At 50.0% G+C, this 25,930-nt stretch overlaps 5 protein-coding genes and 3 pseudogenes across 6 annotated transcripts in view; 4 read left to right on the plus strand and 4 right to left on the minus strand.

The window, feature by feature from the left end:
• Positions 1-1,518, minus strand: part of LOC114507429 — a 359,625-nt pseudogene extending 358,107 nt beyond the window's left edge.
• Positions 1-9,136, minus strand: part of LOC114507444 — a 113,430-nt pseudogene extending 104,294 nt beyond the window's left edge.
• Positions 1-25,930, plus strand: part of LOC114507421 (GTPase IMAP family member 8) — a 772,814-nt gene that overhangs the window by 557,401 nt on the left and 189,483 nt on the right.
• The window catches only part of LOC114507465 (GTPase IMAP family member 4-like), a 658,105-nt gene that overhangs the window by 380,395 nt on the left and 251,780 nt on the right, over positions 1-25,930 (plus strand). The window lies entirely within an intron of this gene.
• LOC114508181 (GTPase IMAP family member 7-like) overlaps positions 1-25,930 on the plus strand; it is a 251,484-nt gene that overhangs the window by 179,361 nt on the left and 46,193 nt on the right. The window lies entirely within an intron of this gene.
• Positions 1-25,930, minus strand: part of LOC114507451 (GTPase IMAP family member 4-like) — a 122,122-nt gene that overhangs the window by 5,363 nt on the left and 90,829 nt on the right. The window contains exon 1 of one of the 2 annotated variants that reach the window (XM_028525263.2): positions 1,491-1,566. The exons of the other annotated variant lie outside the window; for it this stretch is intronic. The gene's annotated coding sequence lies outside the window, so the exon portion shown is untranslated. Of the gene's footprint in view, positions 1-1,490; positions 1,567-25,930 lie in introns of those variants that run through there. 2 annotated transcript variants of the gene reach the window in all.
• LOC114507452 (GTPase IMAP family member 7-like) lies at positions 6,274-12,832 on the minus strand. Its single transcript, XM_036011035.1, has 2 exons — positions 12,721-12,832; positions 6,274-7,060 (listed from the first exon to the last, which is right to left on the minus strand). Exon 2 carries the CDS (start codon positions 7,018-7,020, stop codon positions 6,322-6,324), a length of 699 nt encoding a protein of 232 aa, XP_035866928.1. The 5' UTR covers positions 7,021-7,060; positions 12,721-12,832; the 3' UTR covers positions 6,274-6,321.
• On the plus strand, positions 17,144-25,360 carry LOC114507453 (annotated as a pseudogene).

The following is a 25,930-nucleotide window of genomic DNA, read 5'->3' on the forward strand; positions in this document are numbered from 1 at the left end:
CTCCTGCAGAGTTGTGGCAATGTCCACAACACATCTCTCCTCAGTTTTGCTCATCTGTCCCATGAACTCGATCTCCAAAACGTGCAGAAGTGTCCCTGCTCCCTCCTTCAGGCTGATCCAGGCCACTGGGACTGGTTTCCCAGTCTCAGCCCCTAATGGATCCTCTCATCGTGAGTCCTGCTTCACCTCTACAATCAGACTGTTTTTAAAGCTAAACTTTGCTTATTTTTCTCTGACATCTCTTCCCCCTACAAAATCACCACCCACAGGACAGCTGCACTGAGGTCCCCTCGCCACTGGCTCTCCCAGTGCTCCCAGGGGTCCCCATGGAGCAGAGATCTCAGTCGGGAGTTCTGCATCTGCTCTCTCCACTCGGCCCTGGTCAGTTGTGAGCTTCGTGACAATGGACTCCCCAGGGCAGTGTCCAGTCTTGTATTCCCTTATGACCTGGGACAAACACATTACTGGACACAGAGTTCTTCACAACACATATTTGTTCAATAAATACACTGATCAAAACTCCCTCTGCTTGTTACTTCTTTGATGTCCAGCCTACATCTGAGAAAAAGGTTGCCCTTCCTCATTCATCAATGCTCACTGTCACAGAAGCACGGTGTTACATTGTGAATATTTCATCTCCTCGCTGCCTACACATGTTTGGCAGTGGGGAGAGCTGCTAGAAGAACAGGGAGTGGAGGGGACTTTGCTGTCAGAAGAGCTGGGAGTGGAGCGGACTTTGGTGTTAGGAGAGCTGGGAGTGGAGGGGACTTTGGTGTTAGGAGAGCTGGAAGTGGAGGGGACTTTGCAATTAGAAGAGCTGGGAGTAGAGGGGACTTTGCAGTTAGAAGAGCTGGGAGAGGAGGGGACTTTCCCTGGGACAGACTGACAATGGGAGTTGGGAAGGGCAGGCTCCTCTGGTAGGAGCCTTCAAATACACACCTGAAACACAGTTAGATAGAAGATGCTCCTTTGGAAAGAGGACTTCTGTCTTTATCCCTTAGAGCGCGGGAGCAGAAAACACTTCTTGCAAACTGAGAAGAGAAGCCCAGCACTTTGAGAAATCAGCTTTGTCCACAGAGTCACAGTTGGTCCTGGGTGTGGCAGCCCTGCTTCTGACGCCTCCCTGAGTCCCTCACACACCAGCTGCCCTCAGAGCCCAATCTGCCCGCTTCACCCAGCTCCACCCCAGAAAGCTTCCAGTGTATTTATAAATTCTGCAGGAGATGAAAGAAATCATTTATTTGTACAAATACACTCTGAGCAGCAAACCTGTGAGAGTGGCTAATGTGCAGGGCTCAGCCTTTACAGCAGGTCACAGCCCAGAGTCAGTCAGCAGAGACAGGACACAGAAAGCAAGGAGAAACCTGCACTGAGAGCAAGTCTGATGGGAGGTTTAACAGGGATCCCGGGGGAGGGGACTCCGATGCTCCACATCCCACATTTCCCTGCCTCTCCCCCCTACACATACACAATCACCCACGTTCCTCTACCTGCAAAATCTGCGTCCTGCTCCGGTTTCTGACTTTGAGGGCTGAGCCAAGTGAGGACACTGAGGACCAGGAAGAGGAGAGAGGAGGTGAGGGGAGGAGCTGTCCACACTGACTCATGGGAGAGGGCTCTGCACAGAAAGTAGGCTGTACCACAAGCGCCGTGCTGGAGACAGAGAAGGCCGCCCCGTGCTGTCCACAGGGTCAGCCCGGCAGGAGGATGTGACCCGTGTGAGCGTTTGTGCCGTCAGTGCAGGAGCCCTGGTGTGTGTGAGGCAAAGAGGGACTGACAGGAAGGGAAAGACGAACAGCACTGCAGTCGTGGTGGGGTACTGCAGCCCACTGGCATCAACGACGGGTCTTGCAGTCAGAAATCCCACAGGGAAACAGCGGCCCTCCAGGATGCGCTGGCCCCCATGAATGTAATGCATGTGTCCAGAGCGCCTCACCTGGGAGCAACAGAACTCACAGTTTTTCCCAAAGCACAAGGAACGTTTTCTTGGATAGCCCACAGTCTGGAACACAAAGCAAGTCTTAATAAGTTTAAGATCATTGCAATCATAACAAAAATCTCCTCTGACTGCCATAGTTTGAAACTAGAAATCAAGAACAGGAAGAAAACACAAGAAAGGCACACAAATACACAGACACTGAATAACGGGCTACTAAAGAATGAATGGGTGAATGATGAGATTAAGGAAGAAATCAAACACCTGGAGACAAATGTGGGGGAATGGGTGAAGAGGTGAGGGGATGGAGAGGTACAAATGGGTCCTTAGAGAACAGCCATGGGGGTATAAAGTGCAGTAGAGGATATGGAGCAGCCAAAGAAATTGTACGTATGAGCCATGGACATGAGCAATGGTGGGGAGATGGCTGTGGGAGTGGGGGTGCTGGGTGGAGGGGGGCAAAGGGGGGAAATTCAGCACAATTGTAAGAGCATATGCATTAATAACAGAAAATGTTTAAAAAGAAAAAAGAACAGAATGTATAAAGAACAACTACAACACATTAATAAAAAGACAAATGACCCAATTTAAATTGGAAAATGATGGGAATAAACATTTTTGACCCATAACACACAGCCTGCAGTGAGAACAGAGAGCAGACTGAGTTTCCCATGTGTCTCCACCAGGGGCGCCATCAGCACAACCAGACCTGAGTCTGCTCCTCATGCCAGGCAGTCACCCCTGCCCACCGCACCCTACCCCTCCCACCTCCCCACCCACTTCTGTGCTGTTCGGGGACATGCTCCCCAGTGTTCCCTGATGTGAACACGTGAGGGGCAGAGACCCAGACTCAGAGCTGAGGGCTCAGATCCGGAGCGGGAGATGATGATGATTTTCTGCAGCATGGCCAGTTGTTGATTCCAAGTCCCACTTTAGGGAGAGTTTTGGAAAATCAGCATGCTTTTTAGCAGGAAGAAGAACCTGAGAACAGTTGCTTTAGGCACTCTGTTTTTCTTATTTGTTTATAGATGTAGGGGAGACTGCTCTTTTCAAAGCTGATGTAGGTAGTTCACCTCCCCAGAATAAGGTGACTCCAGCCCTCATATGGAGCCGGGAGACACCCCGGACAGCAGCAGACCTCCGCAGATGGGGAGCTGGCAGTTTAATGCACAAGGAGCTTACTTACAAGGCTGGTCTTGATTGGTCTCCAAGACAAATGTGTGGTGCACCTGCCAGGTCTGAAGAGTGTATATAGACCCCTCAGCTGGGCTCAGTCACGTGCACCACATAGGAGGTCTCAACAACATGTCACTCTCTCAAGGCCGAGTCCCTGAGGCAGCTCCTGGGTAGTGACAGTGTGAGCTGAATGCTCATTCTCAGGACAAGGACAGGCTGGGGTTTGGGGGCGTAGGGAGCTGGGTCCAGTTTTCAGGTCAACTGGAGGTCACATCCTCCCCATGACCTCCCCAGAGTAACAGACACAGTGGGTTCACCACTCCTAGTGTGGGAGCCAAAGGGACACCAGCCTTGGTGGAAGAAACAGGTCTCCTTTCACGAGAGACAGTGGGGGACACAGGGGAATGATTTCCGAAGCTCTGCCTCTCCCCGGGGAGGCTCCGCCTTCACTCACACCCACCGTCCTGGCAGTTCCACGCTGAGCCTCTCTTCATAGCTGGCTCACCCATCAGTCCTGTTTCAGGTCGAGATCATCCTGCTTTAGCTCCTCTGCTCAATGCAGCGACATTTTAGCATTTAAGAGGAAGTGCCAGGATGAGACCCTTGTCCCACCTGTCACCAGCACCCCATCACTGATGACTGCCCATACAATAACACATGCCCCCCTTCTCCTGCAGTGGGCCCTGAGAGGGCAGCAAGGGGCTTCATGACCTCGGAGGTGGCTCATTAGGTGGCTGCTCTCTCAGATGCCCCAGCAACACTGCAGTCCCGTGGGAGAGGAAACACAGGCGAGGACAACAGTCCCCCAAATCAGGGAAAACATTTTACACCCAGAACCCCATGACCCGAAACATTGACTTAGCAACTTCCCTGGGCTGGGGGTCAGATCTCTCAGGGTGTTGACTTGTATCCTCATGTGATTTAGTAAATGTGATACATCAGCACACTGGTCAGGTATGAACGCAGTTTCCTCCTTGGATAATGACAGAGATGTCAGCTGCCAGGAGAAGTGTTTCTGGTGTCAGAAAGCACTGGAGGGAATTTTTCTAGATACAATGATAAAGAGCGGGGTATGTCTGAAGAGAACCGACTGTGGGCATTGCTGGGATTGAACATTCCCTCTAATGAGGTACTTGGGGGAGAGTCAAGTGCAGGGGTTTCCTACAGGTGGTGGACACGGGGTGTGCAAGTGACAAGGGGCACTGCTGGTAGCAGTGAGAAAATGACACCCTAAGGGGGTGAAGGAGAGCTGGTATCCAGAAAGGGGGGTTCGGTACAGGAGGTGTGACCTTCTGTTTTAGGTTACAGCAGGTCAGAGATGACCTTGCAGGGAGGGAGGGAGGAGAACAAATACCCCAGCCTCACTTTTCTACCCCAAGGAGGCCTCCTCCTTGGCAGGAGCCCAGCAAGACTCAGAGAGCCAGGGAGCCCGCTGACGTGGACAGACAGGACAGGGGCCTCCAGGTCAGGGCCCCTCTCACTCAGCGCTGTTCTTCCCACAAGTTCACATGCAGCACAGTGTCTGCAGACCAGCTGTAGGCAGGACGCGCTTGGCAGGAGCCCCCCCAGGTAAGTGCAGCCACTGCAAAGAGGAAGCCCATGTGCCACTGACCAGTGAGCACACATGAGCACTGGCTCCGCCTCCCTTCCCTGAGAGAGAACTTAGGATGTGAGACCCCTGTCTCCTTCACTGGCTGCAAGTAAATAAAATCACCTTGTGGCAGCCACTTCTCAATTTTTTATGATTTTACTTATTTATTTTTAGAGAGGGGAAGGTGGGGGAAACAAAGGGAGAAAAACATCAAAGTGAGAGAAGCACTTCGATCCATGGCCTCTCACACACAACCCCACCAGGGACAGATCCCAAAATCCAGTCCTGTGCCCTGACCAGGAGTCAAACTTGTCAGAAGATGACCACTCAACCGAGCCACGTCTGTGAGGCCACCGCATCTCGTCCTTGAACAGAACACCCCGAGTGGCACAATCCCTGAGATCAGTAACAATGTGGCCCATGTAGGTCAGACTCCTGGGGCACAGAGCTGGGGTGAGGGGGGCAGAGTGTGGATCTGCAGAGGAAAAGGAAAAATACTTGGCACAGAGTGTATTTTAAAGTTCCAGTCAGGGACATTTCATGTTAGGATGGTCCCTTAAAGAGAAAAGAGAGAAAAACACTACAAGGATTTTTAGCACCTCTCAGACCTCCATGGACCACAGGACCGTCTTGCTGGAGAGGCCTGCTCTTCACTGCCCGCAGGCTCGGACACATGGACAGAGAAAACGAGCACCACCAGAGGGGCTGACCCATGGCACACACAGGCTTTTCATTGGATTTTCCTAAATTCTGTTTTTGAACTCTGCACAGCGTGTTCTAGCCTGACTGTGCCCACTCAATCACTCCTTACCCGTGTTGGCACTGTGGGGGTGGGGAGTTGAGCTGGGAGAATGCTCTGGGGAGCTGTCGCTGCACAACAGACCAGCCCAAAGCTTCGTGGTTTGAAACAGCATCATTTATTTTTCTCATGAATCTACAAACTGGGCGGGATGCAGTGCGGATGGCCCAGCTTTGCTGTCTCCAGCTTCCCCTGAGGCGGCTCTGCTGGCTGCTGGAGAGCCCACTGCCCTGTGCCCACACCTGCACGGCTGGCAGGTGGTCTCAGTGGCAGATGGAAGAGCGGACAAGGGACGGGGCCAGGATTCCAGTCCTCTTCCTGGGGCCTCCCGATGGGCAACAAGGGCTTCCTCACAGCACGGGGGCCACCTTCTAAGTGTGCGTACTGCAGAGAGCAAGGCAGCACTGTCCCTGTCTAACTTCAGAAGTCAGTCCAGCCACTACTCATCAAAGCAGTCACAGAGTCCATGGAATTTTAAGGAGGGGGCAGAGTCCCCATCACTCAACAGAAAAAGTAACAACACAGAGTAAAAGAAGCAGAGCTGGGATAGAGGGTATTGCTGTAGCCATCCATGGAAAATGCAATCTACCACATTGACAAATCACAGTAAATTAAGAAGAAAAGATAAAATTTAGGTCAGTGCCAGAACTTATGCCATATATTTGAAAGCATACCCCAAATCTGTTTGAAAATACCTCTAAGTATATTTTCTTCACCTTCTTCGTGAATAGATTTCATTTTTTTTATATTTCTCCTGTATGAATGCCATTTCTTTCTCCATTTGTTGCTTTGATATCTTTCCTTGATCATATTTCTCTTTTACCTGTTTTTCCATAGCGTCTCATTCAGCAGAGATTTTGTCCAGTGCCTCTTCCACACGTTCCACGTTTCCTCCGTGTACTTGTAGATGGGATCTGAAAAGTGAGCCCCTCCGTTCTCCCGCACCATTGCCTCTATCAGCCCCACCAGCTCCTGCACTTGAGCTTCCCTCTCAGCCTCATCTGCACTTCTGTTGTTGAAGGCACAGCAGCGTAAGTCACACTCTGTGATGATGTCTTTTAGGTGCTTGTCTGCCTTTGCTATAAACGTACTGAGATCCTGACCGTCCAATTGGTCTTTGCGAGTGAACAAGACGATCATGTGCTTCATGGCAGGCTCCCCAAAGATGGCCTTGATGAATTCTAGTGTTTTGCGCTCCTCATCTGTGAGGCGACCCAGCTGTACAACCAGGATGATGGCGTGAGGCCCGGGGCTGGAGTAGAGGACACACTGACTGATTTCCTGACAGGTGGTCGACAGTGTCTCCTTGGTGTCAAAGAGCCCTGGGGTGTCCACAACAAGAAGCTTCCTCCCCTCCCAGGCCCTCTCGTCTTTCTGACATTTCTCGGTAACAGACCCAGAAGCAATTCTAGAGTCAAATGCTTTTTTCCCAAGGATGGTGTTTGCTGTCGCACTTTTCCCACTTTTGGTTCTTCCCACCAGAACGATCCACAGAGTGTTGTCCTGAAGGCCAGCCATGCTGGTTCAAGAGGCTCTGGCTGCAGGTTCCTGCAAGACCCTGAGGAGGGGAAGGAGACAGGGAGGGGTCAACTTAGGCCAGTGACAACAGAGAGATTGCACAGGTCAACTACTGGGGAAGAAACAACAGAGTTTTCCCACAGGAGAGCACCAAGGCCAGGCCCCTCCCAGGGGAGCGCACCTGCACCTTTCAGCTCTGCTCTCTCAGTGCTCCCTGAGCTGTCCCTGACCACACACAAAAGAAGGGAAAGTTTCAATTCTTTCTGTGGATCAAGTATAATATTGACCCCAAAGGTTAACCAAGGTTTCACCCATAAATAAAGCTACAGATGTGTCTCATTTGAAAATAGTAGCCCTGGCTGGCGTAGCTCAGTGGATTGAGCTCGGGCTGTGAACCAGGCATCGCAGGTTCAATTCCCAGTCAGGGCACATGCCTGGGTTGCAGGCCACGGCCCCCAGCAATGGCACATTGATGTTTCTCTCTCTCTCTCTCTCCCTCCCTTCCCTCTCTAAAAATAAATGAATAAAATTAAAAAAAAAGAAAATAGTAATACTAAAATATTAACTAAATTATTAAACACTGAGGAAAGTATACACCATAATTAAGTGGGATTTATTTTAGAAACAGTAGGATGGTTCAATAAGAAAACTTGCCTGTTACAGCACAACCCATCAAGATGAAGAAGAAAACTACTCAGACAAAATAAATTTGACCCAATTTGACACTGTAAGGTTTTCTTAGACCCCGCCGAGGAAATAAGCAGCCAATTAGCCATGGAAACAGGCAGGTGAGCTTTATTGTGGAAGTTTGTGCTCCCGGGCGACGTTTTCCCCACCAGGAGAAGGGGCTAAGAAAAGACCGCGTGGGAGAAGGGAAAGGCTGGGAGTTTTATAGGGCTGGACTTCGCGCAGGAGCCAAGGATTGGGTCTTGGTGAACAAAGAAGCAACTTAGCATTGGTGGCTCCTGGTCTGATGTCAGTCACCTCTTCTGGGTCAGAGTTCAGTTGCCATATTACTTGTAGTCCAAACGGTGGCCATATTTGTAGTTCAAAATGCTAATTGTAACTAGATGCCCACTTGTGCTACCCTGCCCATCCTGACAGACACTGACTCACATTTAAAGCATTTCACTAAAATGCAATTGATAGATACTTTTCTAAAGTTAACATAATGGATTATAAAAGTCATTTGGATGAAAAAAAGTTACTCAGCACTACCACAAAAAGGAATAAGGAGGGAGGACCAGCTCTACCAGGAGTCAAACACGCAGTTTCTGTAATTACAGCCCTACAGGGCTGGTGCTCGAACAGAGAGAACACGGAAACACAAACGGAAAATTCAGAAATAGGCCAAAGTATTCATACTGTATCCATTTACATTCCATTTAATTACAGTGCTACCATAGATTACACGAGGCCGCATCTCACATCGACGGGGAGAGAGGTGGGCAACAGAGCGACTCTGGGCTCAGGGTGACCACACAGGAGCCAGGGAACTGCCTCCACTGCCTCACGCCACCCAGGTTCAGTTACCTTCCAGGTTTGCATGGGAAAGTGAACCCACAGACATAAGAGAAACAACGTGGACAGGTTCTTTGTAACCTGAGGGTAGGGGAAATATTTCTATGGTCTGACACAGAGTAAGGAAAAGGACTAATAAGTTTGATTACATACAAATCTCACCAATAATGTGAGACAAGAAACACCAGAGACCAATTAAAGCAAAAATGACAAACTAGGGAAGAAACAGTTTCCAACTTACATCAAGGGGGTGAATTTCCCTATTACACAAAGAACATTGAAAAGCACAGAAACTAAAGTTCAACAACTTGACAGAAAATGGAGTAAAAGATGGAAATAAACATTCAGAGAAAAGGAAAGTTAAATGTGCCCTGACTATATCAAAAGGCATTAACATATGCTCACAATAGAGAAAATTTTTTCAAACACAAAAATGAAAAATAAGTAAATAAAATAAATGAAAAATAAGTAAATAAAATAAATTAAATCACACCTCTATTTCTGAGGTGAGATGCTGTCTGTCCCCTCCAGGTCTGGCAGAACTGCAGACTGTGCTGAGAGTCAGCCGGAGGGGGCGGGGGCAGCAGGTCCTCCCCTGCACGGCTGGGGAGCAGGGAAGCACAGTCCAACCCCGCAGATCAGAGACCAGCAATATTTTGCAAAAGTCCATATTCTTTTTGCCTTTGATAACAATGCCAATTGTAGCTTTTATCCCCAAAGCACACTGAAAAAAACTACAGCAAAAATCATGCATAGGCTCTTTATTGTCTCATTATTTATAACAGCAAAAGACCAAAACCTATCCAATGGCCACCAGTAGAGGACGGGTTGAATGAACTAAGGTGTGTTCACTCCGGAAAGGCCTGGCCAGCTGTGAAAAGGACTGAGAAGTGTCTCCCTGCACCAGAGCGGGGAGACCGCCAGGGTGTCTACCACCAGGGGAAGGAAATAATGTGGAGTTCACCTACCACCTCTCCAGTAAGGGGGGTGTGAACATCATCTATAAACTATAACAGGTACACTATTCACATACATGAAAAGGCACCAGCAGGATAACCTGAAAACTAAACGGACACAGAAGTTCCTTGTGCGGGGATGGGAGAGACAGGGTGGGGGTGGGGGGGACAGGGACAGGGGCTGGAAGTCCAGTGTCCTGGGTGCACTTAGATTTCACAGGTTTGATCTTGAAACCAGGAAGGTAGTTTACCTAATTACACACCAAAAATTATATCTTATATACTAAAATCAAGAGCGAATGAAACAAACAAATCTAACTAAAATTTGAGTGGTGGATGAACTGTGTAAGGAACTGGTCCGAGAGACTTGGAAATGAAGTCATTTCATTGTTCATCTCCAGTAAGTTCTATACACTAAAGAAACAAAAAAACAAAAAGAAGAAAAATCACCACAAATGCAAAACCTGAAAAGAAGATCTCCAATTGTTCTAAAAAATCCTCATCTTAGTTGCTTGTGTGTGTGTAGTGTAAAGCCCATTGGAAAGGCACAGGGACAGGAATGAGCCCGGTGACAATGGGGCCCCTCAGCGCCCAGCTCTGGCCTTCAGAGGCCATTTCCCACCACAGGTCAGGGCTCTGAGGAGAAAGCACAGATTCCAGGGTGGGGCAGGACACATGTGTGTGGGGCCCACATGTTCTCGTCAGTGAGAGAGCCAGGGTGTGCTCACCACTCACTAGCATCTCATCACAGGGACTGGGGGCCACTGCAGCAGAATCCAGCTGGACCCAGATGGGACAGTTTGAGCACCGATAATAATTCCAGTGAAATGACATGCATCAAATATGTTGAAATCCATGGGGTCATAGCAATGCCTTCTTCAAAGTGGCCCTTCTATCTCTAAGGCATCTGCTAGAAAGCATCTCCCTGCTCTGCACATGGACACACAAAGGGGAAGAGTCAGGTGTTCATCTGTGTCTCTCACACACCTGCTCCTCGTGGAGATGAGAGAGAGCCTGAGGGGAGCTTTCTTTTCACAGGATTATTCCACCCCATACAAGAGGAAGGGATGACAGCATTTGAGTGTCATCACTTGTGACCCTTAATGAGACTGAGGCAGCCATTAGTGTCAGTTAGTGTCACAGACAGACTGACAACCAGACATCATGGGCCTTCTGACGGGAGCTCACTGCTGCACCTGTGAAGTGTTCCCACCAAAATCAGCCCACCTTGAACCTGACCAACCCTCCCCTTAGACAGAAATTCACACAGACACTGGAACGGGAGGAGCAGGAGAGCTGACCCCTTTGATGGAACCGACAGGACACACACCGCCTGACTCTACTGGACAGGGGACCCCCCACCTTTTTACCCAGGGAAATCTCCCAGACAGCAGCAGGGAAGGTAGAAACAGACATACCAAGTTACATTTAAGAGATATGGAACAGTTGTTATTTATGGATCGTATTTGGATCCTACTTCAAATGACTTTTAAAATTATGAGAAAATCAGCAAAATCTGAATGCAGGTGGTAACTGTTTTTATAAAATTCTAGTTGCTGCCCTGTCTGGTGTGGCTCAGTGGATTGTCCACCAGCCTGTGAACCAAAGGATCACTGGTTTGATTCCCAGTCAGGCACATGCCTAGGTTGCAGGGCAGGTCCCCAGTAGGGCATGCGAGAGGCAACCACACATTGATGATTCTCTCCCTTTCTCTCCCTCCCTTCCCCTCTCTTTAAAAATCAATGGAATCTTTTTAAAAATGTGCTTTCTTTAAAAAAAATTGTAGCTGCTCTTTGAAGTCTGGGATGCCAATGTTCTTCAGTGGTTTCAAATATTCACTGGTAAACAAACCAATGTCTGACACGTGCTTCCAAACGCTGTGGGGTGGGGAGGGACTGGCGAGTCTACGGGTGAAACCAGACTGACATCAGAGGATGCCTGTTGAAGCTCGGTGCAGGTCGAAGTTCCCTTTACTCTTCCCTTTATCTGGAAACAGTCAAAATTTCCACAACTTAAAGTTTAGTCTGGGTGTAGGATCACCATTACTGAGCACTCTATAGTAAGCACCCAGATAAATATTTTTGCATTATCTCATTTACTCCCCAAAAGAGCTGGCAAGGAAACTCATTTCATTATTTTGTCATTTTTTCATCTTCACCCGAGGATATGGTCATTGATTTTAGAGAGAAAAGAGAGGGGAGAGAGAAATGTCCACGTGAGAGAGAAACACTGATCCGTTGCATCCAGTCCGTGCCCCACTTGGGGACTGAATCCACAACCTACGTATGTGCCCTGAGCAGGATCGAACCCATAGCCTTCTGGAGTATAGGAAGACACTTCAAACAACTGGGCAACCTGGCTGGGGCTGTTATGCTCACTTTTAAAATAAGGACATGATGTGGCTCAAGAATGCGGAGACACTTGCTCAAGGTCACGGTGCTCATGGGCACTGGGCAGCGCACGGATTCCATTGAAAGTCCCCCCGACTCCCGCCTTTCCCCTGACCAGGGCCCACAGTGGCCTCTGCCTGACTCCCTCTTGGCCCCAGCTCTAAAATCTCACCGGCCAAGCTGGACAGGGAGCAGGCAGGGACAGGCATCCCCTCTCTCCCAGAACCCAGAACTGAAGGAACGCCAGCCTGTGGGGGGAGTCAGGGTTCTCTGCCCTGCTCCCACACAAGAGCCCTGCGCTCCCCCGGGATTCTCCTCATGGCCCATGTCACACTGTGGGGCCCCGGCTTCTCCCTGCTGAGTGATGGACCCTGCGTCCTAGATTCCTCTGCCACCAGGGATGTGGGCCACCCCTGGAGGGCCACCACAAGGCCTGGGATCCTGATCTTGGCAGTGGACAGAGGCGTTGGGATGGCCTGGTGTCTACATGGCCGAGAGCTCTGACCACCTGCCCTGGGGACACCAGTTTCCCATCAAGGGAGGAGGAAAGCTCATCAGCAGCACCAGGGTCCATCACACCAGCAAACGCATGAAGGCACCCCTGTCAACACACATGTGGTCTGTCCATATGACACTCAGGACATTGTGTTCATAACACAGCCCCTTACTCTCCTCCCAAACCGCCCCCCCACTAACCTGTGATAGCCCCCTTGTCCCGCTGTGCGGCTGGCACAATGCCTGGTGCCTCCTCAGACCAGAACCACCCCCTGCACCTGCCCTGGCTCCACTGCCCTCCCAGCCCTGTGGCTCAGCTGGGTCTCAGCCAGGCTCACCTTCGCTTCAACCTGCTGAGGAGTTGCCGGGTCTTCTCCAAGGAAGCTCTTTCAGCTGCTGCTTGTGCTTTAACTGTGAGGAGAGAGTTCACACCCCTGAAAGTGCTGAGCCAGGAAGCTGAGGTTGGTGGGTCCAGCAGAGGACCTGTTTGCCTTTAAAGAGACAGAAACAGTGTCCCGTAATTTGGTGGTGCTGCAGTTTTGCCAAATTCCAAACTTGGGTCGATGTGCCCACTCCCGCACCAAAATTTCCAGAGCTATCTATGTTCAGGATTTTGGATGATGGCGTGGATCCCAAAGGCCCTTATTAAATGACCCAAGTGTTGCCCAGAAAGCCCAATACACCATCTGGTCATCTTTGCTATGCTGTGGGCAATGTCCAGCTGATTCTGGAAAAGGAAGTTGGGCATGTGACTTGGGGTGTCCTTGGGTGCTGGTGTTGATTGTGTGACGTGGGCATTGAGTCCAGTCTTTCAGGAGGGACTCAGTTCCTCATTCAGAAACTGCAGGACTCAGGTGCAGAGCTGAAGGGGTCTACACCACTGGGAGCCACGGGGAAGAGAAGAAGAGGTGTTTGAGGAAAACTCTCTGTGACCACACAGCCCCTCTGAGTTTTTCGTATGGTCCTTGGCAACTTGAACGTGCCCAGGTTATGAGACGTACAGATGCCCCCAGGGAGAAGACCCAATTTGCCTCCCAAACTTTCTGTCTTTCCCCACCCCAAGCCCAGGCAGAGGCACCTGTGTGAGATTCACCCAGTGGGCAGATGCCACAGGCTCTGGAACTGCTTTCCAGTGAGAGGCAGACTGTCAAAGCTCTCACCGTGGACACGACATTCCAGGCATCTGCTGCATCACCATTAAATATTGACTTTTATTATATATTTTTGTTCATTAGATTGAGAGATTTGATCAGTCAATTCTTAAGCATTCAGGGAGGCACTATGAGGACCAGAGCAGCAGGAAGTAAGGGACAATAGGGTGGCTGCCCTTGGAGGGAAGCAGCAAGATTTGGAAATAAGGGTGTTCACGATCTGTCATTGGTCAGGAGCATTGGACCAATTATTGATGTTAATGACTCAGTCACTGTGAAGGGCCAGGTAACAGTTTCCTGACTTCCAATAGTGACACAGAGCAGGATCGGCTACGAAATTCACAGGGTCTAACTCACACGCAGCAAATACCACGCCCACTGTTTAAACATCAGAAGGTTTCAGGATGCCATTGACAGAGCACCGACCCACGTGAGGGGCCCCTCTCAGCACAGGGCCCTGAGCAGCCCCACAGGTCACTGCCAAGGGGGCTGACCCTGACCCTGCTGCACGGGTGGGACTTAGCAGCACAGCCAGGACCTCATCTCCTGCTCAACCTGTTCCCCCATGACCAGTCTCAGGTCACTCTCCACAGTCCTTGGGTGAACCCTGTCCTGCCAGAAGCTGCCTTGTGTGTTTTCCTGCTGAACTCCTTGTTCTGCAGGTATGATGCTCAGGTGCGTTGTTCAGTTCCCCAAAGGTAGAGGGAAGAGGTTGAGAGAATCCACTGATGCTGCAGGGATGGGATGCGGGTCTTGGATGGGAACAGCATTGACGCCATTAGCCACAAAGGAGCCCCTGTAACATGGCAGCCCCAACCTGACCCCCACACAGGGAGGCAGCATCAAGGAGACTGTGACGGAAGCAGGGTCGTCTCACCTCTCTCCTGACTGTTCATGTGCCAGGCTCCTCATCACAAGGGGTTCCTGTCCACTTCCAGCTCTGCCCTGAGCCACCTGTCCCCCTGCTGCTGGTCCCCACCTGAGACTCCTGAAGATGCTCCTCCCACTCCCCAGATGCTGCTCCTTCCACACTGTCAGAAGCAAGGACATGAATTTTGGAGAAAGGCACAGCCTCCTTCTGAACAGTTGCCTTTATTCTTTTTCTGTTTATTGTTTACATCATATGCACACACAGTGGATGTACATGAATTTTTCAAGGGTTGGTGTTATTAATAAACATTTCTTCATGTTTTGTCAGGGTCCACCTTATGGAGCTCAGGACTTTTTCTGCTGCTGTGATCTAGATACATTCAAAGCTCAAACCTACTACAGCATCACAGAAATAATAGCAGGAGGTGAAAGGACCAGTCCCTCACACTGTCCTGACTCCCCCATAAATGAACACTCAGCCTTGGTGTGTGAGTGCCCTGTTGCTGCATCACAAAGTACTGACAACCCAGTGGCCCATGACAAAAATGAATACATTCTCTTCCAGCTTTCAAGGGCAAGAGCCTCATTTTACTCTAATGGAGACAAAGTAAAGGTATCATCAGGGCTGGTCTCTCTGGAGGCTCCAGGGGAGAATCCCTCTCACCTCCCCCCCTTCTAGAAGCTGCCAGAATTCCTTGGCTTGTGACCGCACCACTCCAGTCTGGGCTGCCGTCACCACCCGGCTTCTTCCTCCTTGGATCGTCCTGCCTCCTCCTCTCAGGGCCTTTGTGGTTCCATGTGGGACCCACTCAGAAAGTCCAGGACAATGTCCCCATTGCCCCATCATGAATGAACTTCATCTGCAAAGACCCTTTAGCAATGAGGTGACATTCACAGGCTCTGGGGATCAGACATGGCTTTCTTGGGGGTGGATAAGTGAACCTCTCTGCAGTTCACGCTCCTGATGGGAAAATGAGGTACTTACTAGAGAGCCCAATGACAGCTCTGGGAGGTCATGGGAGAGCTGGGTGGGGGTTTGGGTGGAGAGATTGAAGGAAAAACAAAGGAGAAACTCATGAACACAGACAACAGTGTTGTGATTGCCCAGGGGAGGTCGGGGGTGGTGGAGGAGAGCACAGGGGGTTAAATGGTGATGGGCAGACACCTGACGTGGGTGGTCAACACACAATACAGGGTACAGATGATGGGTTGTGAAATTATACACCTGAAACCTGCACTGTTGTGGTTCCCAAGGTCACCACCAATAAAGTCAATAAAGGAGACAGGGATAATAATAAAATAAATAAAACAGAGTATTTCCTTCATTGGGTGGGGGTCAGAAGCAGGAAGTGGGCACTGGTATAAAACATACTTGCCCTGTGGCCGTGGCTGTGGACTTGGGGATGGACAGGTGCGGGGAGAATGCTGAAGCACAAGGGAGCAAAGGTGGAGGTGGCCTTGGAGGGACTGTGCTGGGCATTTCAATGTTAAACACCAGATCTCAGGTCAAAGTACGGACCCTGTCATTGGACCCCAGAGGAAAGGGGGGCGCGTTTCAGAGTTGGGGAGACTCAGGGAGTCACATCTGCTGCTGGGTGGAGGGAAGAACTTGTAAGCGATGGACTGAAGTGTTCAGCTGAGGGGTGTCCAAGCTCAGTGTGGGGGTGCAGCCTGGTTTCTCCTTGTCAAGTGCGGAAAGCAAGAGGTCTGATCCTTGCAGCCTCCAGCCAAGGACCTCCAAGGACTGCCAGCTGCCCTGAGAAGCTGGGCACTGGTCAGGAAGGACCCTTGAGGAGCCTTCAGAGCTACTGTGGCTTGGCTGATATTTTTCTGTGGGATGCCTAGGCCTGTGGGACCAGAAGTTTCTGTAGCTTTCAGGGACACAGCGAGTGGGACAGTGTTTCACCTGCCCTCAGAATCCCATACAACACCTTCCTTCTTTCCTCCCCATCTGTCCTGCCTCCTTGTGTTCCATCCTTGGCACACCCAAGGACCCCCTCTCCACGTGACTGCGCAGTGACTCCAGGATGTTCCTCCCAGTGGTACCCGCACACCTGGACCAGGAGGACCTGGGGGCCTGGGGACCAAGAACTGCTGACTTTCTCAGAGAGGTCTTGAACTCTCCTGACCCTGTGCTCACTGCCCAAGCTTCTCCCACCACATCCTCTTTACTGTTTCCCTTTCTGACCTCAGGTCCCTTACAGAGGAAGGTCACGGTTGTCCTCAGTTTGCACAACACGAATACAAAATCAAAACCTTTTGTTTTGAGAGAGACAGAGGAAGTGAGGGGCCCCTGAACTCTTACATGGATGGGCCACCAGCCAGGCTGCTGTGGGCTCAGCAGGTCCTGAGACCCCCTCTGTGTGACATCAGCTCCAGGACCACCAGCTGGAAGGAGTCAGACAAAATCCCATAGACTTGGACCACAGTGGGTGCTCACCAGGGGGAAGGAGGGGAGAATAAAGGGTAAAGGGGGTCAAATGAGTGGTGACAGAAGGAGGGCTGACTGTGGGTGACAGGCACACAGTACAGTACACAGATGATGTGTCAGGGAATCATAGACTGGAAGTCTCTACAATGTTGTTAACCAATATCACCCTAATAAATTTAATTTCATAAAAAGAATGGAGAGTTTTTATCTAAAACATAGAGGAGGGAATTTTCCCTTACAAAACAAGACAACACGAGCTTTCATGCATTGAAACACTCAGAAGACACCAGCCTCAGCTGACAGCACAGGATGATCAAAGTGTCTGATGATGTGTCCCCTTCCCTTAGCCCAGTGACACTGCTTTGTTCCCTGGGCTTCAGAGCCACCTGTCCTATCAGCACATCGGTGCAGGTGTCTGCCATTAACCCGTGAACTGCAGTCAGGAGAGGTGAGTGGCTCTGACCAGCCACTCTCAGGATCTGAGGCTTTGGGCACAACCACTCCCCTCTGAGCCCAGGTGTCTTTACAGAAGGAAGACAGGGGGTGTCAGATCACTAAGTCCCATGCCTCCCAGGGAGTGACATCACATGACAATGTCTGGGCCCTGCCCCATGAGGACAAGGGCCCAGACCCTCCCAGGGGTACAAATCCTGAGCCCTGGCCCCACACCCTCACTTCTTCTCAGATGGCGGTTGGTTGTAGTGATAAACCTGAGACAACAAACAGGGTCCTCCAAGGAAGCCCACTTGGAGGGACCTGTCCTGGGACTCTTGGCCTCAGGGCTCTGGTGTGAGGGAGTAGTATTACAAGGGTCCCCCTTCTCCCATGCTTTGAGTCCCGAGGTCAGCAGAGGGAGGGAGAGTCACAGACAGTGACAGATGTCAGTCACTGTCCATTCCCCACTTGGCACCAGCTGCCAAGGAAGCAGGAAGCAGGGACGCAGGTGAGCTTCCCCTGGTTCCTGTCACTCTCAGCCCAGCCTCAGGCCCCTTCCTCTCTCATCAGCCAAGGCTGGTCCATCCCCTCCCACCAGAACCCACACGTCTGCGAGCCCCCACCCTTAATCTTCGCCATCCCAAGATACTAGGGGCAGAGGGAGACGCTGCTTAGAACAGGCACCGGGGGAGAATTCAGAGGTGGCCCGATCCATCTGGTAGCATCATGCATTTGCCTTGTTCCCAGGATTTTTAGTGGTTTGCACAATTTCTGACATTATCTGCGATTCTTTCTTTCAGTCTGTTATGACATCTTTCCTAGTGTTAGTCCAATACTACCATAAAAAGCTATTATATTTCCAAATTTTTATTTATTAATTTCTAAATATTTATTTATTGATTTGAGAGACAGGGATAGAGAATAAATATCAATTTGTTGCTCCACGTATCTAACCATTTGCTGGGTGACTTGTGTGCATCCTGACATCAGGTCAAACCCACAACCTTAGTGAATAGACACCTGAGCTACCGGGCCTGAGCCAAACCGATGTTCTAAAGTGCTTTATTACCAATGACAAATGCTATAAATACAACTGTAACAAGGGATAAATGGACACTTTTAATGTATACCTCAGCATATACAACAGAAAAAGTTTTATTGTTTCTCATAGTCCCTTCTTTTTCAGAGAAACGAGCTACAGGGTGGTTTCTCGTGAATTCACCTGCGCACAGGAAAGCGTCCGACCTGCCTCAGCTGCAGCCCTTTCCTGCCTCACGTCCTCCCGATGCTGTTTGACTCGTCGCTTCGAGTTGTGCTCACAGCACAGGCTGGAGAGGCTCGGTGACAGGGCTCATGCCCTATATTTGTATTTGCTGTGGTGTGTTCAGAAGGGTAAGAGGAGACATATTGGGCCAAAAAGAGCCCTCCCTGTGGACACCACACTGACCTGTGCTCGGGATCCACCTGGACCCTCCCAGGCTGCAGCCGCCTGAGGATGGGATGTGGGAGTTTTCCCAGTAGTCTCCCACCCACACTGGGTCCTCCTGGGGAGCAGGCATGACCCTGGACACAACCCCGAGCACCTGGACTCTGACCAGAGCCCGATTGCACACCCTCTGCCCCATGTTGGAGCAGGTGCTCCTGGACATTGCTGACCTTCAGCCTCCAACAACGCAGCTCTCAGAACTGAGTGGTGAGTGAGCAGCTGAGCGGCCTCTCTGTTTTCTAATGTTGATGGTCATGAAGGAGCATCCTTTGAAAATCAGAATACAAACTGGTATCTGAGCTGTGCACGACCACAGAGGACTCTATGGAAACACAAGGAGACACCAGCACGTCTCTGATCCTCTGCAGGTCCATCGTCTGCATCAGGTGGACAGCCAAGGGCTCCAGATGAGGGTGTCCATCTGGAGGATGATGGCAGGTGTCCCTGAGGTCCCCACTCCACAGTATTTCATTCAACACCACGATAGCATGACTAGAAGGGGAAGCCAAGGGACACCAAATCCCTGTGATCAACGGGAAGGACGGGGAGGGAGCCTGCTCACTGCCACGTTTAGTCTGAAACCACTGACGGGGCTTCCTCCGCCAGACAGCACGTGAGGCATCCTGCAGACTCCTTACTGGTGGGACAACCACAGCTGGTGAAGTTTTTCAGTTAAAGTCTCTAAATGTTGCCCTAAATTCATATAGTAAATGAAGAAATGTTAATTTTTTTAAATCTACTGAACCTTAGAGAGAGGAGTGGGAGTCCATGTGGTACCTGAGCCATAACTTCCTTCCCCCATCCCCAGCGCACCTTCAGCTCAGCTGGAAGGAAACCCCATTCTGGGCACATGTGGCCGAGCACACAGAGCCCCTCTCCCCTGAGTTCCTGTAGAGCTCTGTCCCTCACTAACGGGGGTGGGGTCATCATTTCTCACCCCTTCAACCTGCTCCTCACTGCAGTCTCATCAGCTGTTGTGTAAATAAAGTCATGGCATGTTGTGAATAGAACTTCAATGAATAAACTTCGATGCCCCCTGACTTGTTACCATGATTTCATGCCCCGGGTTTTATTCCCGGTAGCTGGTCAGAGGCCTAAGAACCCACACAGCCCCTGGGTCCCCCTCAGGCCACCTGGCATCGAGGGCCACATCCCTGAACCTCAGCAAGGACACACGGACTGGAGGTGCCCTATTAGTGGGAGGTGAGTTTGTGGTGCCCTGTGCTGATGGAGGCCGAGACTTCTCCCTCTTTACCTGCAGGGGAACGCTCCCGGGAGTGCGGCCTCTGAGACCACAGGTGCTAGAGCTCGCCGTTTATAATGCAGTCAAATATAGACTATTTTCTTCTGAGATGCATACATTTTTCATTAAGTATTCTAACAAACAGACATTAAAATAAGAGTATTTCCTGCTGAATGTAACCATACAAGATTATTCCACAAATGTTATTTAACAAGACTTAGGAGTTTTTAAAAAAATTCTTTCCACCCACTATGTAAAGACTTGAATTTTATTCAGACTGAACAATGACCCTGCCTGACCTTCTGCACAAGACAGAAGAGAGCTCCTGGAGACTGGCCCCCGGGTGGGCGTGATGGACACCCCTGCTCAGCACTGTGGGATGTGCGGTGCTAATGTGGCTGAGGCTGAGTGCCAGAGTGAGACAAGCCGTGGGTGTGGTGCACCTTCAAGAGCTCACACAGTTGGTCTCCTCTCAGAGGGTTGGAAATCCCGTCAGTGCCAATGGTGGACCGTGAGTGTACGAAACATGTGCCCTGGGAGTGGGCCCTCTGTTTGCACGGCTGTAAATGATCAGCACACAGTGAAAAGGAGAAAAATCAGGTAAAAATTACTGACATGTTATAAACGCTGCTACTGAGCTGGGTGTAGACAAACTAGATGTTGTGGTTGGATGTTATTTTCGTTTTGAGGTTTTCTCCCCTCATAAGCTGGTGGGCTGAGCTGATCCTGCCTTGTCGCCACTGCAAAGGGCAGGAGACTGTCTCATGCCAGCCTTTGGGGGAGCCTAGACACACACACCCAAAACTATGTAAAGATGCGCCATCACAGTTGGTGGGAAAGGGTTTTTGAGTGTGAAGGAGAAGGCAGCGACTGGCAGCATTTTCATGGGAGTGAAGCACTGTCTATTGAAAATCTCAACTAGCCTAGCAGGACCCACCTTGCTGGAGGTGGGTGCCCTGCTCGGAGGGACCAGCCTCATTCATACACCTGGCAGTGCCCCGTGGTGTTGATATTTGCAGAAGCCACTAAGAGGAACACGGGGATTATTTCTTCGGGGTTGTCACATAACTGGTGGAAAAATTTGAACTAAGTGACTGCTTCATGCCCAAACTCGTGAGTCCCCAGAGAGTTGGAAAGGCAAGCTCCCAGCCCAGGGATTCTTCAGTGTCATGGTTTTGTGGGAAGAGCTGGCCAGGTCTCCTCCAAATCGCACAACAAAAAGCCTTCTTTTCCTCCGAGGCTGTGCCGTGGAGCCTCTGGAGCCTCTGGGGGCCTTCAGGGGCCTGCAGGGCTTGGGGAGCCCGGGGAGCCCATAGAGCTGTCCCCTGCAGCTAGTGAGGGTGGTTGCTGTGACCACGCCAGACCTCCAGTGGGTTCCCTGTGTGGTCACCGCAAAGAGGCTCCCTAGCAGAGTCTGTGGCATCCAGAGTTGAATCATTCCTCTGGTGGGTTTCATAGCATCCATTTTAATTAAACAAAGGTGATGTGCCAAATACCTGCATAATGTCCAAAAAACCACCTCTGTGACACTACCCTTGACACTGCCCACTCACAGAAGAGTGGGAGTTGGCACAGCAGGAAGCTGGGGTGCGGGTGGCACCGTCACACACCATCGGTACTACATGTCTTCTGTGCATTGGGAATAGAAAGGAACTCTTTGTTTCTCTGCGGCAGTATTCTGAGGTGTGGACTCCAAGATACAGCAAACACAAATGATGTTTTAACTTGTACAATTGTGTGATGATACTTTGGAAATGTGAGAATCCAGACCCATGTCTCTAACAAGAATTTCAAGTGTTGCAGTTGCTCCTTAAAGTGTTTGTGTCATGATGTTTGTGACCAGGCCCTCCACAGTCTGAGCCCCGCTGTCACTGCTGCAGTCAGGAGAGCGGCAGGTCACGACTGTCACGGGGTCAGCAGGTGAGGAGGGCCTGCGCTGTGAGGAGGGGCCACACAGAAAGCAGCAGAGAACCCAGGACTCACTGAGAGCCACCAGGGGCCAGCTCCCAGAACAGGAGTGTGACGTGGGAGCTTTCTTGAGGGATTTCGTTCTCGTCCTCTTCTTTTCATTAACACTGGACGCAAGCTTCTGTGTGAGTATTGTAATCAAAGTTTCCTTTTGTGTCATTCAGTGTAAGAGTGTTTAACATGAAAAAAGGTAGGTTAAGAAAAATAAAGAGTTGGCACTATCCAAAAAAATTATATCAAGATGGGTTGACACCTGCATGTAAGAGCTGATGTAGTTCTACTTGAAGAGGAGTATACACAAAGGAAAAGCTGGGTGATACTGAGTTCAACAAAGATTCCTTAAGTAGGACAAAAGAGTGTAATACATAAAGAAAAAGCTGAAAACATGGACTTCAAATTTAACACCTTTGTTTTGCTAAAGACGCAGTTAAGAAAATGAAAACACAAACCACAGGCTGGGAGAAACTATTTGCCAAACATATCTTACATACACATGTATCCAGAACATAGACAGAATTCATACACAGTAATAAAATAATGGTGATAATAATAAAATACACCAACCCAATAATAAAACAGGTGAAAGGCATTAATGAAAAGAAGAATCACAAGTGACCAACAAGCACAGTAATAAATGCCCAACGAGACCAGACTTCGAGGACGTGCACGGTAAATCCCTAACAAGCTCCCGCTGCAGACCCGTCAGCCAGACTGCAGGTGCAGACACTGCCAGTGCCAAGTGCTGGGGGCACGTGTCCCAGACAGCCACCCTGCAAGGAAACTGCTGCTGGGCTCGGGGGAATCAACAGGGTCTCTCCCAGTGAAGCAGACAAACCAGCTCTCCCACCACTAGGGCTTTTCTCAAGAGAAACAACAAACACAGACGTGTGTGTGAATGCCTCCTTATTAAAATATTTATAATGGCCCACACCAGAAACACCCAAATGTTCTTCATTGGTGAAGGAACAATCAAATTCCGGCATATCCAAACTGTTGTGGGTTAAACTCTTCCCCCAAAAGGTATGTTGAGGCTTTAACACCTGAACCTTCAGCATGTGTTCTTCCCCCTTTTACTGAATGTACTGGGGGGCCAGATGTGCCCTCATTTGAAAACAGGCCCTTTGGAGAAGTAAATAGTTAAGATGAGGTCGTACTGGAGCTGGCTGGTCCCTTATCTGATATGACCGGTGTCCCACAAGAAGAGGAGAATGCCATGTGACAACAGAGGCAGAGACCTGAGCGATGGGTGTGGAGCCAGTGAGCCCCGAGGGTTCCCGGCAACACCAGGAGTCATGACAAAGAAAGGAGCTGAGAACAGACTGTCTCCCAGAGCCCCAGTGAGAGCGTGGGCCTGAGGACACCTCGGGTCAGGACTTGGTGCCTCCAGAACTGTGAGACAATAGGGTTCTCACAATAGGTTTAAGTCACCCAGCTGGCGGTCTATTGTTACAGCAGCCCTAGGAATCTGATACCCACAGTGTGGAATCTAGTCACCAATGACAAAGAACAAAACACCTTACATGCCACAGCGTGGGTGAACCTTACAGGGGATGCTAAGTGAAAGGCACCAACCACAAGTGACCATGTCTGGTAGACTACAATAATTCAAAATTCTGGGAAAGACAAAACTATAGTCACAGAAAGTATTTTTCACAGAAATAGAACAAAGAACCTCACCCTGGTATGGAGCCACCAAAGCCCCCATGCAGCCAAACAATCTGGAGAAAGAACAGAGCTGGAGGTATCATGACCCCTGATTTCAAACTGTATTACAAAGCTATGATAACTAAAGCAGTGTGGCATTGGCATAGAAACAGATACATAGATCATTGGGAGAAAAGATCCCAGAAATAAACGTAGTCCTATATGGTCAATTCATTTACAACAAGGAAGCCAGGAACACACGGTGGGAAGAGAACAGACTCTTCAACAAAAGGTGTTGGGAGAACTGGACGGTCACAGGCAAAAGAATAGAAGCCGACCACTGTCCTACACCACACACAAAACTGAACTCGAAATGGAGTAAAACTCAAAGAACATAAGACCTGAGTCTGAAACCCCTAGAAGAAAACCTGGGCTATAAGCTCCTAGGCCCGGTTTGGTGATGATTTTTTGAATCTGACACCAAAAGCAAAAGCAAATAAACAAGTGGGACCACACCTACCTACAGAGCTTCTACAGAGCAAAGGAAACCACCAATAAAGTGAAAAGTCAACTGTCTGAATGGGAGAACACACAAAATCACTGAGCTGATCAGATCAGAAGCCAATATCCCGACTATGCAAAGAACTCACAGAACTCATTTCCAAAGATTCAATTCGAGTTTGCGAACGGCCAGCAGCGGCCGCAGACCGGCTGGGCCAGCAGAGGTTTCCCTGGTTTCGCTCCCCAGCAGCGGGATGGGGAGTCCTCCCTGCAGCGGCTCTTCAGCAGCCACCACTTCCCCAGAGAAAAGGCAGGAAATCGGCCCAGTGCCCCTGCCCACGCCAGCCGCACGGCGCCGCTCCCAGGCTGCACAGCCCTGGTGGACACAGCAGTGCAAGGTTCAGGGCCTCTCTCAACCGCCGCGGTGCCTGGGGCCCAGGGCCTCAGTGGTGCTCCTGGTGTCCCTCACCCAGCCCCGAAGACCCCAGGCGGGCGAGGGAAGAGTCAGAGGGACCACAGACTTTCGGCCAATTCATTTTACTCTGATAACAGCCTGAATGTAACAGAGGAGCCAACGTCTAATAACAAGGCGGAAACTCACAACGTCCAGACCAGGCTCCCAGACGCCAAACACGTGAACTGGAGAGCAGGGCCGAGCTGCAGCTGCTCTGCACCGAGGTCCCAGGCGGTGCTCTGCCGCAGGGCTGTAAGGACCGTGGTTCCGCAGTTCTTCCCGAGTTTGCTGAGGAGCGGCTGCAGGTCGGCCTCGTCCTCATCTGCTTCCACAAGAACCGAGATGACCGAGCCGCTCTGCTCTGTACCTTCAGCCTTGTGGGCTTCCAGGTGCGAGACCGGGCATCCCCTTGTCCCCAGGAGACCCGACACTTGCTTCGTGGTTCTCTCTCACGTCAGTGTTTCTATCCGCCCCTTCCTCTCTCCTTCCCTTTCTGTCTGAAAGCAATGAAAATGTGTCCTTGGCCGAGGATTTTAAGAAATTTGAAGAAAGAAGTACCATGTGATCCAGTGATCCCACCACTGGATCCTTAGCTGCAGAAAACAAGGACTCGAACTTGGAAAGATACCTGCACTTCCGTGTTCATTGCAGCGTTATTTATAATGGCCATGATGTGGAAACCACCTTCGTGTCCATGCAGGAGGAATGGGTAAAGAAACTCTGGTATACAGGGAACCGTGTTCAGCCATAAATCTTGCCATTTGCAACAAGGATGGCCTCAAGGGCAACTTCTGAGAAAAAGGCAGGACAGAGAAACACAAATTTTATGTGATCTCTCTTATATGTGGAATCTAAAACAATCAAACAAACAAACAAACAAACAACATTCTCTTAGATTCAGGGAATAGACTGGTTGTTCCCAGAGTGTGGGTAGAAAGAAAAGGTTGAAGGGGATCAAAAGGTAAAAATCTAAACAAATTAAAATATAAAATAAAATGGACACACAGTGCAACATGTGTACATACATGCAAGGTAATGGGAAATATGAAAACTTACTAGAAATATGTCTACAAAATTGACCATTGAATCTGTGAAAGAAGGTACTGAGTTTTATGTAAATTAAAATACAAGAGGGCTGGGAAGTGGCAGGTATCCTGGCACCACTGGCTGTACCTGGGAGACTCGGCTGTGGTGGCCTGACTGTAAGAAAGGCAGCAAGCTGTCACACAGGCTCGTGTTCGCTGCCCTTTTCCAATGTGAATTTGTGTCTGTTCCTGTCTACAGATGGGGCCTTTCTTTTGCACATATTTTATTTAAGCCTCACCAAGGGATATGTTTATTGATTTTATAGAAAGAGGAAGGGGA

The sequence above is a fragment of the Phyllostomus discolor genome, chromosome 10, assembly GCF_004126475.2.
Source record: "Phyllostomus discolor isolate MPI-MPIP mPhyDis1 chromosome 10, mPhyDis1.pri.v3, whole genome shotgun sequence".
In the NCBI taxonomy this organism is placed as follows: Eukaryota; Metazoa; Chordata; class Mammalia; order Chiroptera; family Phyllostomidae; genus Phyllostomus; species Phyllostomus discolor.